Source organism: Trichoplusia ni, unplaced genomic scaffold (genome assembly GCF_003590095.1).
Source record: "Trichoplusia ni isolate ovarian cell line Hi5 unplaced genomic scaffold, tn1 tig00000289, whole genome shotgun sequence".
NCBI lineage: Eukaryota > Metazoa > Arthropoda > Insecta > Lepidoptera > Noctuidae > Trichoplusia > Trichoplusia ni.
The window spans coordinates 1-18,967 of NW_020800016.1; the positions used below are offsets into that span (position 1 = coordinate 1).

Below are 18,967 nucleotides of genomic sequence, written 5' to 3' on the forward strand. Positions count from 1 at the left end.
CCAATTTCTTCCCAAGAACATAAGAATTAAAAAAGGCAGCATCCACATTTCATAGTAGTAACAGAACGCCAGCCACATCAGAAGACCGAGGAACGATCGTATCCTCGATTCCCATTCAAAACAGTCTCTGGAAAATACATTTGGTATAATTGAAATGAAACCACTTTTACGGAATGATAAAATCTATAATTAAACCGCGATAAAATCCGTAAAAGTAGTTTCATTTCAATGTCTAACATTCGCGTAAACCTAAGAAACCACTACATTTGGTATAAGATACTTTAAAATATTTTTGGGATATGGGCTTTGAATCAAGTCTAATTTGACATTGAAGAAGGGCTACTAAGCCGCTATATTAAAATCAGATTATTATCATCACTATCGCTATTTGTGATTTTTATATTAGTTGATTCTGTTACTCACGTAGTAAATTAATATTATTCTTATAACAGTAAATAATATGTCGAGAGCCAGAAGAGATTAGATGACAATTTACTCTAGCTTGAACATTGCTGTTTTTTGAGTAAATTTTTCCAATTTTTTTTTTTTTACTAAAATATCAAAATATTTGCTACAGTGCAGTTAGCTTAATAAGGTATCAGTTTCATGCAAATAAAAAAATATGGACACCTTTTTAATGTTCAAATTTTGCCTATATTAATTTTTATATTTTGCCCAAAGAATTAGCATTGCCATACAACGTGGCAATGCAGCCAGCCTTCTGGGCACGTTTCCCGACTTTGGCAGGGATGAGGATGTCTTTTTTGACGCTTTGTAAATAATGTATATTTTTCTTTTTATATTGATATAGTTTTAAAAATGTAAATACTAGTTAAGTTTAATGTAAAAAGAATTAATATTTTCAAATTATATACTTTCTAAATTTATCCTTTCCACCAAAGAGAAAGATATAAGAACTACCAGGCTGTCATAAACCAATGCGACTATTTACAAACACTCACTGTAAAATCTTTCCAACTTCTATAAACCACATGATGATAGCCTTTAACCTCATGACGTTTCTTATAAACAGCTGTCTCTTGAACTTCGCCTCTTGGTACATGTACTTAGGCTCTTTCGGATTCACTGCTCTGATGGCTGCTTTGAGCTGAAATGTTGATAATAAGGGAAATTAGTTTAATAAAATTATTTTTTTCCGGAACAAAGTTTACTTTTATTTCTATGTATAGAGGTGGGAATTTTAACATGATCAGGGTCTTAAGATCCTCTTTTAGCAATTATCTCGCGTGTATCTGGAGTAATTCTATTCTAGTTTTAAATAATGAATTCATAAAAAAAAATCTGAACCTTGACTTGTAAATACTAAGACTCGGATAAAATACTAAGAACGGTTGATAATTTAATATCTATAAATTATTCTTCGAAAATGATTTTGCTCATGACTATATTGAGTGTAGCTTAAACTGTGATCGATCAACTAGTGCAATAGTCCTCTTTATAATCGGCTTACCGGGTTCCATATGACAAGCATCTCCAAGAGTATCTGGGATAGTTCCCCTTCGCCCGCGCCCTCATTTTCTTGTCCTTCAGGGCGTACCATCGCTTCTCCCCATTCCGAATGTTCAGCAGAGGAACAGCCAGCTTCCCAAGGAACTCTACCTTATGGTCGTGGTCTTCATCGTAAACTGTGATCTCTAGGATGGAGCTGATGTCTTTGACTGTACTGGAATTAAGGAATTATGATTGAGTATGATTTGAGCTGTTTTATTTTAGACTTAGTTTACAAAGTGGTAGAGTGGGTTTATTGACAAAAGCATTTCGGGTCCAAAAATATTGATCTTTGTTTATGAATGGAAGTTTTGGGTACTCAAAAATACTTAAAAAACGAACACTTTCGAGAAAATTTGAATATGGTTTTCCGTGGTATGAATATATTCCAGTCTTTTTGGTATAAGTAAATTATGGCATTAAAAATTTGATGCTATGAATGCTTTACATGAAACATAAAAATATAACAATCAGGTTTTTGGGCATTTAGGTCATGTCATGCATTCAATTACTTTTGTAGTACTTGTAAGTAGGTATATCTCATTGCAAACACCAGAGAGACTTCCAGTATAATAGAATACAAAGCGAGTAACATCCTTGAAACGGAACTCGGCAGGAATAACTTATGTATAGTTAACAACTCCACAAAGTGTAATCTGGCAGTTAGCCGACAGTTTTACAATATTTCTGGAGAGCGGACTAACTTTGTTGGAGCTATCGTCAGTAGTTATTTAGTTACTTTAGTTAAAATGTATTATGGCCGACAATTCGTCTTTGAAACAATAATCAGCCAAGTGCGAGCTGGACTTGCAACACAAATTAAACAAAAAAGAAATAGATTACACGGTAAGTTGAAAACATTTGTGCGACGTCACTTATCAGTACACTTTTTACCGACGAGTGAGGTCATTGCTCATATTTTCTACGTTACACCATGTTTGATGCGTTTTATCTTGGTATCTTTTTTTATTCGATAAATTAAAAAAAGCATGTTTCCAATTAGAAACCAAGCGATGGAATAATAAGTATTTGATTCGCCGCTTTGGTGGTGAGTTGCAGCAGCTCAAGCAAATTGATACGTTTGTTGCCGCAACATTCAATATGCAAGGGTTACTTACAAAGTGAATATCTTCATCCAATTCGGTGTTAATGTTTTGTACTCGGTGTGTGTCTGTAGCCTCGCGTTTCCCAGCTCGAGAACGCAGAAGGGGTCGGACTTGCCTCCGAGGTCCGCGGCTGCTAGTCCTTTAGCACCATACACCTTCACGCAAAGCCAACCAACGCCGCTTGATTGCTCGTTCATGTGATACCACGTCTGAAATTGGATAAGGTATATAAACTATTTTATTCCGTTTTCCCTTCAATTCAAATCTTCGGTCTTTAAAAACATTCTTTAAAAGGGAATGATTAACGAATTACTCTAGCGTATTTATCGGGATCAAATTGAAACCGAAATTGTTGTCATTTTCGCTGACTGCCTTGATAGCTTATGATTAGGGACTCCGGTTGGGTCTGAAACTAGTCAAAATATCCCATTTTATAAGATAATATTTTTTTATGAGAGACTAGTATTGGAACCACGTAACTCATAATATTTACTATTGTGTAAATTAAGTTACATTGTATTGAAGTAGCTATAAATAACAGCGTTCATTATATGTAATAATATGGATATCAGTTTAATGTCATACGAGTAAGCGAAGATTGAAAAAAATATTTAATTAATTTTTATTTCCATTTCAAATCCATTTTTAATTAATTGACTACTTTTGAATAAGACTCCTGGGCAAAACCAATAATCGTGCATTTGCTAACAAAACCTGAAAGCATCTATAAACTATTCAAACTCTTTAGACAAAAAACTCACATAACGCCTTTCAATAATTTCCAGGTCTCTCGGGTTCTCCTTATAACTGCTGAGGTCAGTAATGGTCTCTGACTGCGTTGTACCGCTAATGGTTAACAATAAAAATATCTGGCCGTTCCCATCTTCTAGATCCTTCCGTATATTATGTGTTTTCTCTCTCTCTAATCTCGATAAGTCTATTGAACATCTGTAAATGACATGAAACAGATATATCATTATAACCGGTGAAGGAAAACGTCATGAGAAAAACTAGATTCCTAATACTGGAATCTGGAATTGAGCTAGCGTGGTGATCAAAGCTTTAAACCTTCGCTATATGGGTAGAGGCCTGTACCCCGCTTTGAGACGTGGGATTTTACTAGCTTAGATTTTGAAATTTCTTTCAGTTTTATAATGCGAGAAAAAGTGGCAAAATTTTGCTACAATTCGTACAATTCAAAAAACCCATGTCGTTTTTTTAGATACAGAATTCATTATTTAAACATAAATAAAACTTCTTTCTCCCTGTCGATTTCAAAAGCCTCCCAAAGTAAATTAGTACTAGTATAGGCCTTGCGATTAAATTCAGTTAGGTAAACGCCTTTTCAAGTTTTTAATGAAATGTGAGGAAGATTAAGATCAATATAAAGAGTATAAAATGAGTAGCTCACCTTCCTAGAAAATCATCTTTTGTTTGCTTATCCTTATCCCAAACAGTGACTTCTAATATTTGTTCCTGATCGTCGTAGAGGTGCAAGTCGAACTGCTCCAACCACGACGGATTCAAAGATTTCCATACTACCTTACTTTTATATTTTTCATTACCTAACCTGTGTCAAAAAGAGACTAATTAGAATATTTCTTAAGCATAAAATAGCAATCCTAATTAAATTCGTCTTCCTTCAAGTACTTAATATTATTTTATAATCTATGAGTCGGCCTTTCCCACAGTTTTATGGTAAGATGGTATTATTTTAGTCCTAGGTTTAATAAATTACTTTATAATTGGCTTAGTCCTTGTACCATGAGATCTTAACGCTAGGCTATTGCTATCGTAGAAGCGAGACGGTGCAATAAACTGCACGTCATGCTGCCCCACTCGCACATCAACAACCGTCTTGCGTCCAGAGTTCATAGTACAGGGCACGAGTAATTCTTTTTTATTGCTACCTTATCGGGCGGAGCGAAACATAACTCGCTTTTTATATTTAGAAAATATAAAAAGCGAGGTCTTTAAATCTTTTACGTTACAATAATTAGCCTGGGGCGCTGCCGCCGTCTTCCCTAAAAAGTATGACTTTCATTTGTGGAAGCAAGAGAGCACATTACACGTATTAAAGCAGAATCACTTTTCCACAGCTGCAACAACTACTCCTCCTGTTAAATAATTTTGATGCGGGTTCCAAGACATAAATACGTATTTCAAGAACACACCGAGCTTAAGACTGGTCGTTGCTGTTGGGTATCATGGTAGGCATGTGTGGCGAGCATGTCCCAAAAAGAACTGCTAGGTACTACTTTAAGACGCGGTAGAAGAACTTTGGTTTGATATGCTGTAGTAACTTTGGGCTTAATTTAGCGTATCATATGCGGTGAAACTACAACAATTAAAGGATGAGAATCAGTCTCGTTGCCATAATTACTATTAAAAAAATAACTGGTAGACTCACCTAAACTTACAATAAGGGTCACTGGACCTGGTATCCAAGTCCATGGCAGGCAGGTTCTTGGCTTCCACTAGGACGATGGTCACGACTGAACTCCATATTTGAGCCTTCAGCCGCTTGTTCACATCACTCAGCCTTGTATTCTTCAGTAAATACTGGAAGGAGAGAGATTTTCTTTTGAGTATTACTCATGCAGAATTATTCCATCTTTGGGGAATGGAGATGGTTACAAAACTGTATGCTAATCTTAGAAGTTTGGGGAGGCTATTTAAATTTTTATTGTACAGAAAATAAAAAGGGTATTCCTAATGAGTCATTACTTTAATCATACAACATTTTAATGAAACAATAGAATCACAGTTTATTTATTATCCTCGTCACACTTAAAACAACAAACACTTAGGTATTTATGATAATTCTATTACCATTAAAAAACGTCGTTAAATACAGTATTTATGATTAGATAGTATGCTTTAATTCAGTGTTTTTGTGACATCATATGTATGTATACTTACCTATTTAAGTCTTGGCTTTAGGTTTAGTGCAAAAAAAGTCACAAAAATTGTAACGTTCGTTTTGGTTTTTTCTCGTTGTAAGTAATGACATAAATTCTGTAGCCTTTTTGCGGATTTCTCCATTAGTAAAACCATTTTACGAAATAGACTTAAGACCAATAGGTATACACAAGTATAAAAACGATTACACAATCTGGATCTAGTAGCCAGGCAGCGTTCAATTCAAACTGTCTTCGCTATTCACTAACTATGAAACTCTTAAAGCAGAACTGCCGGTGTAGAAGCGAGATGCTGATATCCCGTGTAAAGCTCCATCTCGCTTCCACACTCTTACTTTAAAACCGTATTGTGTCATAGTACAGGGTCAGAAAGAAAACCACATTATTGCTTGGAATCGATTACCGTAGTTTACCGTACTACGTTTCCTCAGAGGTTTTCACGTTACCAATTATATGGTAGAGACGTTTTCATTCCGGCTAGCTGCCTTTGACGAATAAATTGGAAAAGGTAAAAGTATTCAGGAATAGTTGGATTTGTATTAAGTGTTTAGGTATTTCGGTTTTTGTTGAGAATAGAGTGAATTTTATTTATGTGGAGGCTTTTTGTATCAGTTTAGGTAAGTTTCGTGTTTTTATATGACTGTTGTGGTCTGTCAAATTCTTCACAAGCATGTGTCCGGGTAATAGGCTACGGAAAAAGGTAAACTCCGGTAATAGTGTGTATTCTCCTGTGTACTCCTTATGGCGGAGTCAGTCCAAGAAAACAAAAACAACCACGGGGAAATAATTGATTTTTTTACAATGGATTGTATTTATGAACTTTCTATGTGAAACCACAACGCGAACAAAATTTTAATCTGATATTCGTCTCTTCTCTATTTACAGGGATAATAAACATATCATTTTTACCACCGAATGTGAAGATGTCACAAATATAAGTTGATAGTGTAATCAATCAACGACAAAAAGGAGATTCAAATCAAAGCATTCATTAATCATGACTATACCATGATGATTTACAAAAACCGTAAGTTTTCGCGAGCATTTATGTATTCGTGGATCATTACAGCGTGGCGGAATGGACAACGTTACATCATAATACAATCGAAAATGAATAGAATACTTAATGGGAATGATATTTATTTTCTACTAGCCGTCGCTCGTGGCTTTGCCCGCCTGGATGTCGGTAAAACTTTAAAAACAGTACCGATAAAATCATAGCCTTTGAGTTAATTCAATTTGTCAGCCACCTCCATAACAAATTTCATCGAATTCGGTTCCAGTTGTTTGAGCACGAGGAGGTAAAAACATACACACATACAGATAAACGCACGCTCATACTTAGGAAATTTATATATTATTGCGACAAGAGACGTATCTGACTTTAGTTTATCACTTTCCTACAAACCCAGATTTAATTTTCAGTCTAGGCCTGTAACCGTAATGTGACAATACAGTTACGAATAGTAATAGCTTATATTATTTGAATGGCGAAAGAGCGGTCGATCATTAAGTATTTAATCATATAATATAATATGTTTAATATTGTGTACTTGTTCTGATAACATCAATTTTACTAAAGGTTATCGTTAATGTTAAAATTATCATTAAAAATGTAAATCTGTGGGAGTCTACCACAATCTCCTTGCAAATACTCCTTATAACGGCATGTACTTATTCAAGGAGGTGGTAATAGACCCCCTTTACACCAAACACCAAGTAGGTTTTAGTAGGTACCTCAAAATAGCAAAAACTCATCAAAATTGTTAGCACGCCATCCATTGCCTCTTAAACTAACACCAAAGTATTAGAAAGCGAACAAAACACGCATGCTGTTAACACCATGTCAATAAAGACTTTGTATACCCTATGGATTCTATCGCCTTGGCTTTTGAGGCGCGGGAAGTGATTGCCGAGTTTCTCGATCAAGTCGGTACATGTGCCTGGGGAAGGTTGTACCAAGGCCGTGGTTCCTGGTGGTAGGCTGCCGGCCCTTGGACGGATCCCTGTTTGTCTGTGGTGATAAACATAGGAATGAGATGGGGGAACTAGAAAAAGGGTTTGAAATGAAAACTTAAAATGTAGTCTAATGATTTGAATGACAAGATAACTACATTAGGATAAAGGATTTCTAAAATAAACAATTACTTATTCTACCAATCATTATAGATTGTGTACGTAGGAGTATCATGGATGTTTTTATAATTCATTTTTTAACGTAATTTCAGTGCACTAGCGGTAACCCGCTTTTTCATTATAATGGAATAAAATAGCATAATAGGCTAGCTACACTTCTACATCAGAGGTCTAAAGCTACTTAAATAACATAACAAATGAACTTCATACTTCAGCTAATAAGATTGATGATGCAAATTGTAATGTTCGAAATTCCACATTACCTGTCCCTCTCATCGCTGGACGAAAGACAAGAAAAGCAAGAATCACTCGAGCTATAGCTGTTCCTATTCTCGTCGTAGGCCAAATTGCAGGCCGACACACTTTTATACAGGCCTCCTTGTTCAATGTTAATAAAGTTCTTACAGGTGTCCTTTACGTCTCGATCCTCTGGTTTGTCAATAACAAATGAAGGTACACTCAGATATTCTGAGCCTATATCTCCGTCACTTGAGCTCTTGTCGGCACTCTCAAATGAATCCACAGAATTTCGATCCTCAGACAAATGAGAAATGAATTTGGAAATTTTCGATTTTTCTATCTTATTCTGCACTTGATCCTGGAACTCATCCATGCGATCTTGTAGCTTCTCCTGTATTCTTATGAACCGGTTCTTAATTCGATGGATTTTATTCTCCGACATTTTGTCTTCTTCACAAAACTTTTTATGGAACCATCACTTTTATTGCTAACTTTGGTTTTAAAGAAATAAGATCTGGCTAAAACAAAAGTTTGTCTCTCTAGTGTTCGTTGGCACTTTAGCTGACATTCACATAAGTTTTGAGAACGAACCCGGTTGGATTACTACAAAGTCCTGCTCAGAATCAAGATTAGGATTCTGATAATTCTATTCGAGATATCGCTTTTTAAATTCTTGACGAACAAAAGGTAGCAACGATGTATTTCTGAGCGTAAACAGTAAAACAGATGTCGGCATTCGCGAACATTACAGGGCTTTTAGAATAATAAACAGAATGCCTCAGCTAAGATAAAATTATAATAAAGTAAACAATAAATGGTTTCAATGAAAAAACTAATATTTATTTGATAGATTTGAATATGAATGGAATTCTTGGTAAGAGGTGAAATAACAAAGATATTTGAAGCAGGTCTTCTTAAGAGGTTACTAAGAAAATACAGCAGTTTGCTGTGAGTAAAGATAAAGTAGAAACAATACTTACTCAAGAATTAATATTTTGTAAACACAAGTGTAATTTGTGAACTTGTTCAATTTAATTTATCATTAAAACTGAAGGTAATCTGTGACTGTTTTGAAAACTCTTACACTTAGGACTCTTAAGGGATGTGATGTTAAATATATGTAGGTCTAAACAAAAATGGTGGAACTGAAAAGGTTTTATACGCTCTGTTTACATTTATTTTAACGTTGGAATGTGGTCTGACTGACTTCATAAGATGCCATAACACTAGACCATGAGATATGTATGTGTGTGTGAATGGGTATGATTTATTTATTTATATAGGTTTACCAACAGCTTCTGTGTACAGCAATGCTTATGTATTTTGATAATTATGTCTAAGACTTATACAGTCGCCAATTACTGGTTAACCAGCATTCACAAAAGAAGTGATAAGTGCTAAGAATAATCTAAAACTAAAACTAAATTAACTAGGTCATTTATGATCTTTTAGATCACGGTACAACGAAATTTTGTAATGCCCTATTCGCCCAAATACTGTTACTTACTTATTTTTTTTAGATATAATATTATCATTCAGCTCAATGTAAATATTTAATAATATTTTTGTCTACTACCGGGGTATAACATTTTCGATCCTATTTTTATTACGTTCATTACAATGAGCAGATTCACAATAAAAATCTTAAAATAGTTTATCCAGCAAGCTAAAAGCTAACATATCTTTAAACCGTTCTCAGGAAACTGTCTGTTATATGTATATAATACACTGTATTTTAGTAAATCACTCAACTTTTTAAGGTCAAGGCGATAAAAAACAATGCGAGTATTTAAATAATAACTAGTGAGTCATACACTCGACAATTTCCTGACACCAAATTGTATTTGGAAGCCATCACAATTTTAAATCACGAAGATTGTTAATTCGAGTCAAGCAAAATTGAAGGTTGGCTTATGAAAAGTAATTGACGAAGCGCGCTTTGGTCGCGGATTCCATCTCCGCGTAAGAAAAAAAGTTGTGAAATATGCTTGTCCTGACTCTTAGGTGTCTTTGTACAAGTGAATTGAATGTTTGTGAAACCATAATTATTATGGATCCCTTACCCAAATTGGTAAAACGCTTAGCTTTAGTTTGATTTAAATAAGGGTTCTGGAATGGAAGATCCTTATCAAATCTAGCTTTTCAAGTTTTAAATAATTCATAATTTGTTTTGTAAATCTTTAAGTTTAAGATCTTATTCACTATAACGCACCTATTGTGAAATATTCTCTTATATCGTCAAATCTATGCAGTTATTAACCAACAAAGCATCGTGACACCGAGTGACCACCATTGTAAACCTCACATGAATGATGACACTGTAAAATTGTTTTCTTCTTATTTTAACTTATTTTATAACGCCATAAGGTTCATTTTCGAACTCCACTATTGTCAGTTTTTAACAATGGTCAAAGATTGCATGTTAACATTGTGTAAGGATTATTATACATACATATGTGTGTAGAAACCAGTGCCGGATTAACACAGCGCACTGCCTGTAGCAAATATAGATAACTAGCTTTTCGCCCGCGGCTACGCCCACGTCAAGGTCGGTTATATCGCGTTCTAAGAGAACTCTTCAAAAGTCCGGGATAAAAACTATCCTATGTTCTTTCTCAAGGTCAACTCTATCTCTGTATTAAATTTCATTAAAATCGATGTAGTGGTTTAGACGTGAAAGCGTAACAGACAGACAGAGTTACTTCCGCATTTATAATATTATAGTAAGGATTAGTAATGATGAGACTCTTTGGATTGCTTAGTTTTCTTAAATTCTCTTGTAGTGTTGTTGTGCTGTCAAATTGTGCGATCGGAGTGTATGTGGAACAACATTATATATGTCGTACAATTTAATTGTTACGCTCAGACTAGCGTTAAGATGCGGGGCCCTCATATTCGATTGGCTCATAGCATTTGCTACTCTACCTACATGGTTTATCCGACACTGGTAGTATGGTAGACTATTAGCCGCGTTTATATCAAACCGCTGTCTGCCACGATGTGATCATTTAGTTAATCCAGACTTATACTATAAAGAGGAAAAGTTCGTGGGTTTATGACGTCGTTAGGGTATTTCCTCGATCGTTTGTAATGTATAACCGCGTCATTTGTGGTGTTATAGAGTCTACTTACTCATAATAAATCATGAAAATTACCGTATAAAGAGTGGGTCTGAGTCAGCTAGTATGTTATAATAGTAGTACCTGGTCATAATACATAGGCATACTTTCAGTTTGTTCGGTGTGAACAAAACCAGTCAAGTGCAAGTCGGACTCGGGACAACGTTTTCATCAATCCACCAATTTTATTACTGTAACAAGCGATGCTCAAAATCGATTTTGGTTTTGCATCAATGAGACAGCGAGTGTAGTTTAGCATTTACTGCTCATATTTTTACTACAAGAAATTGTGTCAATCATTGAAAGCTGTAGCGGAATATATTTTCAAATAGCAATTCTTTTATTAATGAAAAAGTATTTTAGATTAACGAATTATTTTTTCCTAAAAAATATTTAGCCCAGTCCCTAACTGCACAGAATCCTAAAAGGGTAATATGGAAACTATCAACAGTGCAACTTTTGCTCACTGTGAACGCCGACTATCGCTTGCTATGAACAGAGCCTTACAGTAATCGTATTTAGTTTATCAGAGTGAAACAGCGTTACGTAAGGATTGCTAACCAGCTGTTATACACTGTTTATCTTTTGTTTGCCAAAATTAATGTGATGAGGGAAAACAATGAGGAAATCGTTGAAACTGAATTCCAAATAATTGTAATTTGCAAGTGTTGGAAATTGATCAATAATTTGGTGGTAGTGAATTGAATAGTTTTTTTAATATGTTTACGTATAAATATGTTTTGTAACAATGTTTGTTTTCGAACTCCTGTAAACGGCTAGACCGATTTGGATAATATTTTCAATACCGTTCAAGCAAAAACCTATTAAGAGTCGGACCCTACCTCTTCTCTCACTCGCGGGGCGGGTGTTTCATTAAGATTATCCCACCTAAAAAAAGGTTCCAAGGTACTATTTTCCGTCTGTCACCAAGCTGTATCTCATGACCCTGAAGCATCAACAAATAATTGTAAACTTTGTTAATAATCAAATTAATTGGGATTCATGACGCAAGAGTGATGAATCACCTAAATTATAGTATCTAATAATTAAATTAAAATGATTTTTTGCAAACTTCTCATAAATTAATTCTGTAAATCTAAGAGAAAGTCTCCTCTTAACGAACATAATTTGTACGGAAAACGAGTTTTAATTGGTTTTGATTATTGTTTTAGAATTTAATTTTCTCTCTTCCATGTTAATTTAATTTCAAGTTTGGAACTTCGTTTATTTTTAGTCACGCTAACGATATCTTCATTTTGATAGACGTATTGTTTGAAAGAACAATTGCTTTTTAAAGCGCTTTTTTCCATTAGAAAATGTGAACCTTAATTAAATTAAATATGAAATTTTCTTCGCCTATGTACACAAGGTAAAATGAAGAAAATAAAAATACCGGAAAAACCCGCATACCAGACACAGCGGGTCAAGCTTTTAGGACTCCATTTAAAAAAAACTCATTATTTATTTACATTTCCACGACTTTGAGTATTGTTAGCGCTTTGTAGGAATGTCAGTTGTCTAGGGATGCCGAATAATGATGAAAACAAAAATAAAAATGGTTATTGCCAGTAATTATGCCATCCCAGCAATGAGAGAAAGAGAGAATAACTACCAGCGTTTAAAAATAATTTCAGTACTAGTTAATCTGGTTACGTATGTTTAATAGTCCGTCCTTGATTCTTTAGGATAGCTTCCAAACAACGTAAACAAATAGCCAAGTCTAAATTCTTATAATAGACTTACAAACAATGTAGCATAATACATAGGTTTAGTGTGATGAAAAGCAACGAAGAAATGTTGCTGAGCTAATATTTGACTGCGCGGATAGCCGAGTGGTTTAGGTCACCACGCCAAACCTATTGTGCGCGATTGTCGCAGATCCAAGCCCACGTAGGACAAGCGTTTGTGCGATTCACGAATGGTTGTCCTGTATATTTTTGCATGAGGCGTGATTGTTGGTGAAACCACCTGCTACATGAGAATTAAAGTCCTTAGTGCAGGAGTGGTTTTTAAATGGTTTAGTCAGGGATTCGATTCACAACAATATGTATGTATGTGATTTAAATGTTTCGCTGCCTATTCTATTCTATCGCTGTTCATTATTTAAGATTTTAGTTCCATTTGACTCCAGTGGACTCCGCTTACTAGTGACTTCGAACCTGCAAGGGTATCCTTTTATTGTAGTTATTCAGAAATGATTTTATTGTCTAGATACCACCCTGACATGAATATTTCGTAAGTTGCAAAGCAAACGCAACAGTGATATAGATATAGAGTGAAAAGTTGATAATTTAAATAAGTACTGTGATTTTAAGTCCTCATTCAACCAATCACCTACCGTAATCAGATAATTTGACAACAAAATCAGATGCAAAGCTCAGTTTTAAAGCATCCAGGAATTAACATATTGAATGGACACCAAATTAATTGAGATACATTGTTATTGTTCCAATTAAGTAAAACATTTATCAATTAATTCAGCGAATTATTAATCACGTTTTCCGTCAATCGGGGTTATTCGTGAACTAATTTCAATAAACAGTTTATTGGCTATTAAAGTTACGAGTACGTCCGCGGGGAAATCACAATTTACTTGAAAGTAATTGCGTTCATCGCAATTTGCGACTCTACGCCTTTAAGCCCTTGGGTTAGGTCTCATTTATCTGTAATTAACTTGTCCGTACTATCAGCAACACAAGTTAATAAACAAGCTTTGATTATTATTTCTGTGCCTGTCTATATTTTCTATTAAATAGAAAATAAGAAGATTGTAAGAATAAAATAGAATCTATTTTATTATCTTCTGTTTCGTTTTGATTAAACAAATATCAGGTAAGTATGTTAGTTTGCTCACCGTTTTTAGCAAGTGGCCTAATTAGATTATAATATGCACATGGATGGTAAAAAAACAGGTTCAAGCCTATGTTTTAATTTGGCAGTCGCACACCCATACCATTAGGGACAATAGCGATAACTACAAAAAAGAACGAAAGGACAAATGAAAACAAAAATGAATCTAATCAGATGGAATTATTCATCAACTAAATCAGGGTTTTTTTTCTGTAAATTCCAGGCATTCTGAACCCGACAGGGAAAAACAAGGATAAATTTTGCGTTTTAAACCATTATTTTCCCATGTCAAATGGAGTCCGTTAGTACACACGATGAGAATAAATTAAACTACTATTCGTGTCCGATATTAGAAGATAATTTAACCATCTCAGGAATAGTCAGGATCTCCTGTTGTAGAGTTGATGTTCACGTGTGATCCTCTTTTCGTAGGACTATTATGGTGTTACTTATTTTACTTTTAAACCGCTCGTAGTCATCCGACATGGCTTTAATACATCCCTGAAAATTTCTTAGGTGTTCTGGTTTCTAGATGGTCAACTGGATGTCGTTTCCACAAACGAAACATAGAACAATATTAATCCTTGTAATTCTGATTTCTTTTATTAACTTTTTTGCTGACCATACATTCGTGTTTGTTTAGCATGTACTGATACAGATAAATGTACTTTAGCTGTTTGCTAATCGCTTCGTCCTTGCGACGAAGTAATGTTTCAAGCAAATTGTATTTAATGGTCTAATGTTTACAGGATTTTCCCTTCACTTACTAAGGTAGTGATGAATGATGCTTGGACTCTGATTAGTTTATTTGGACTGGTACGGTCTATTTCTCTATAATTGACCTTTATTTTTATTTAACTGTCAATTTCCCAAGGCAAGGCCACTTTCTATTCCTCTATCTGAATACCTGTTATCAGGGAAAATATGCATGTTGGATACTAAAACAATCCGTGTTTGTATGTGTAAATGACAAAGTTCTTTAAAAAATAAAACATAAACTTGCTTGGAAATTCTGAAAGAAAAAATCTAAAGCAAATCGTAAAGTTTTTAAATTTCCCTTCACGACAGTCTTTGAGAGATCTCATTTCCTTGAAAAAGTTTTGAAGCTAAATAAACAAAACTGCCTTAACGCAGATATCAACAGAAAAATCTTAATTGGATTCAAGTGAAAGCAATAGAAGTCTCATAAAATCTAGAAAGGTTGTTCACCTGAAATTTCAAAACAGAAAACTTTAGAACCCGTACTATAAAACACATGAACAATACTAAAACCATTGTGGAAGTGAAATAGCGCTCTACACTGACCGTAGCATTGTCTTGCTCCCACATCAGCAATGCTTTCATACTTCATATTATGTAGCCAGGTAGCGAGTTCGTAAACAACTCTAGATGGTACATTATTTAACGCCGAAGTTGGAATGAGGAAACTGTTCTACACTACATTCGAACGATAGTCTGAATCTGGTAAAATACCTAAATTAAGGAAAGGGTTTATACCTGAGTGTTTTATGAAATGAATAAATGAGGATAAAGCAAGCATGATGAAATATTAATTTGTAAGGAACCATGTATCATAAGAATTGTCAAGTCTAATGATACAGTTAGTTTTTCAATTTTGAAGTTAAGGTATGGCTTCATGAAATTCAATATACTCCCGAATTTAACTTCCAGAATTTACAAAATTGATGGATAATTTTTATGTTTCAAATAAATTGTTTGACTTTTTTCCAGAACGGAGTTCATCTAATCGTCCTCTCTTTGGGTCGAGAAGAAGGGAATGTCAGACTTGCTGACTGAATTTATTTGAATACAACGGTAAAGACCAATTAAACTACTCATATACCTTGCCCCTATAAAACAAAACAATAACCCTAATATAAGCAAATTTCAAGGCTTTCCCAACCCTTTACCAATCTCTAGCATCACTTGTAAGCTGCAGAGGCTTTGTCAGCAATCAATAAGTGCTCATTTGGTTGGCCTTGAAACGGCAAGCGGAGGAAAATGTCTTTCGTATAGACTGAAGGGGGAATGCTCTTTTATGAAGATGTTGAAGATTTTAAATGCGCTTTTGATGTACTTTTTACAGTTCTATACCCAAACGGGTAAGAAATGAGTCTTATTACTAAGGCTCTACAAATTTTCACATATATTTTATGTTTTTTTTGCCGCTATAACAAGAAATACTTAAAAATAAATAAATGACGAGGTTTAGCAATGGTGGTTACTCAGGCCATATATTATTGTTAATACAAAATTTGGTGAACACAAAACGCTATTTGTTCGGAACCCAGTTTCGCGAGACAGACGCGCACACGATGAATGTTATACCCTCACATGACGTGTCGCATCAAGAACCCATGGTTAGGAATTATGTTCCGGTCGAATAACATAATATAGCGTGAGTGAAGTGATTTTAAACAAGGGCGAAAATATGGTATAATTAGTTTAACGTTTTAGGTCGATGGAAAAATCATTATCGGGATTCCTTCTGTCAGTTTTATTTTATAACAAAAGATTCGTTACTATTCGATCATCTAATCCTGGCTATGGGCGCATTTTTGTGCTTTCTTGCCGACATATTACGCCACTGAATTCATGAAAATTCATTGTAATATGACAGGAATTCACCTTTATTTTCAAAAACAGACAACAGACTGGCAATAAAAGGCCTCACTACATTTTACAACCCGAAACATAATATTTTGCCAACGAAACACGAATCGTAAAATAATTTAGGAATAAACACATACTGTACATGTCTCGGAACGTTTCGAACTTGTTACTTCGGTATTCCGAGAATACTGAACGAAATTGTGTTAAAGAAAACAATTGAAACTTGGATGAAGTAAAACAGGTTCTAGAGGTAGAAGACTATTAACGATTCCAATATCGATGATTTTATTATTCATGCATATTGGGATGGATTTTATCTATTTATCAAATAATAATACACAACATAATAGTTTACACCAAATCGTTGGGCAGTCAGATAATACAATTACAACAGAAATGGATGTCATAGAGGTTACCTTCTTAAGCAGATTTTTAAGGATGTATGCATTAGTGAAATCAAAATCATCGTGTTAATGTGTCGTTGTATCATTTTTAAATGTGGTTAAAGGATTTTTTGTTTTGTTTACCTCACGACGTCAAAGATCAGAAATCTTTATGACTATATGTAGTAGGTACCAAAAAAGCTCTGTATTACTACGATAAATATGCTGTGTCAGTTAGGAAACTTTGTGTAAAAGTTTGTAACGTTATTATTTTGGTCAATTTCGTTTAGCCAAATAACCATAACCATAAGTAAGGTTGGGCTTGTAAATATATGTTTAAGATAAACTAAGCCGTCACTGGGACAAAAACTTGAATGTGAAGTATGTTAACTACTCCAACACCGATACTTGGTTATCCGTAGATACGAATGTGTGAACATGTGCTGATAGGAGTATTTAGCCTTTTTACATAACCTATGACGGCTTTGACTCATAAGTTTTAGTGTCAAAAATTAAATAAAAATGTTAGGGAAGATTAATATTTTTTTATAAACCAAAATTTTACAGACCAAAAGCTCGAAATAAGGTGACCAGTATCTTTTTGTCTGATTAACCTTCTTAGTTGTATACTTCTTGGTACTTGTTTTTGGAGTATTCTTATTAATCGTATGCGTAAACCTTTTTCAATTTCTTCGTTATTAACCCTAGAAAGATAATCATATTGTGACGTACGTTAAAGATAATCATGCGTAAAATTGACGCATGTGTTTTATCGGTCTGTATATCGAGGTTTATTTATTAATTTGAATAGATATTAAGTTTTATTATATTTACACTTACATACTAATAATAAATTCAACAAACTATTTATTTATGTTTATTTATTTATTAAAAAAAAACAAAAACTCAAAATTTCTTCTATAAAGTAACAAAACTTTTAAACATTCTCTCTTTTACAAAAATAAACTTATTTTGTACTTTAAAAACAGTCATGTTGTATTATAAAATAAGTAATTAGCTTAACTTATACATAATAGAAACAAATTATACTTATTAGTCAGTCAGAAACAACTTTGGCACATATCAATATTATGCTCTCGACAAATAACTTTTTTGCATTTTTTGCACGATGCATTTGCCTTTCGCCTTATTTTAGAGGGGCAGTAAGTACAGTAAGTACGTTTTTTCGTTACTGGCTCTTCAGTACTGTCATCTGATGTACCAGGCACTTCATTTGGCAAAATATTAGAGATATTATCGCGCAAATATCTCTTCAAAGTAGGAGCTTCTAAACGCTTACGCATAAACGATGACGTCAGGCTCATGTAAAGGTTTCTCATAAATTTTTTGCGACTTTGAACCTTTTCTCCCTTGCTACTGACATTATGGCTGTATATAATAAAAGAATTTATGCAGGCAATGTTTATCATTCCGTACAATAATGCCATAGGCCACCTATTCGTCTTCCTACTGCAGGTCATCACAGAACACATTTGGTCTAGCGTGTCCACTCCGCCTTTAGTTTGATTATAATACATAACCATTTGCGGTTTACCGGTACTTTCGTTGATAGAAGCATCCTCATCACAAGATGATAATAAGTATACCATCTTAGCTGGCTTCGGTTTATATGAGACGAGAGTAAGGGGTCCGTCAAAACAAAACATCGATGTTCCCACTGGCCTGGAGCGACTGTTTTTCAGTACTTCCGGTATCTCGCGTTTGTTTGATCGCACGGTTCCCACAATGGTTAACTTATACGGTTCTTGTAGTAAGTTTTTTGCCAAAGGGATTGAGGTGAACCAATTGTCACACGTAATATTACGACAACTACCGTGCACAGGCTTTGATAACTCCTTCACGTAGTATTCACCGAGTGGTACTCCGTTGGTCTGTGTTCCTCTTCCCAAATAAGGCATTCCATTTATCATATACTTTGTACCACTGTCACACATCATGAGGATTTTTATTCCATACTTACTTGGCTTGTTTGGGATATACATCCTAAACGGACACCGTCCTCTAAAACCAAGTAACTGTTCATCTATGGTCAAATGAGCCCCTGGAGTGTAATTTTGTATGCACTGATG

The 18,967-nt window shown here is 34.5% G+C and overlaps 1 protein-coding gene across 1 annotated transcript in view; it reads right to left on the reverse strand.

The window, feature by feature from the left end:
- Window positions 1-6: 6 nt before the first annotated feature.
- LOC113507032 (multiple C2 and transmembrane domain-containing protein-like) overlaps window positions 7-18,967 on the reverse strand; it is a gene marked incomplete at its 3' end in the record, with an annotated part of 34,124 nt that continues 15,163 nt past the window's right edge. The window contains 8 exon segments of the mRNA XM_026889887.1: window positions 7-127; window positions 963-1,108; window positions 1,472-1,506; window positions 1,509-1,684; window positions 2,628-2,824; window positions 3,377-3,563; window positions 4,027-4,185; window positions 5,026-5,177. Coding sequence (XP_026745688.1) covers window positions 7-127; window positions 963-1,108; window positions 1,472-1,506; window positions 1,509-1,684; window positions 2,628-2,824; window positions 3,377-3,563; window positions 4,027-4,185; window positions 5,026-5,177 — 1,173 coding nt within the window.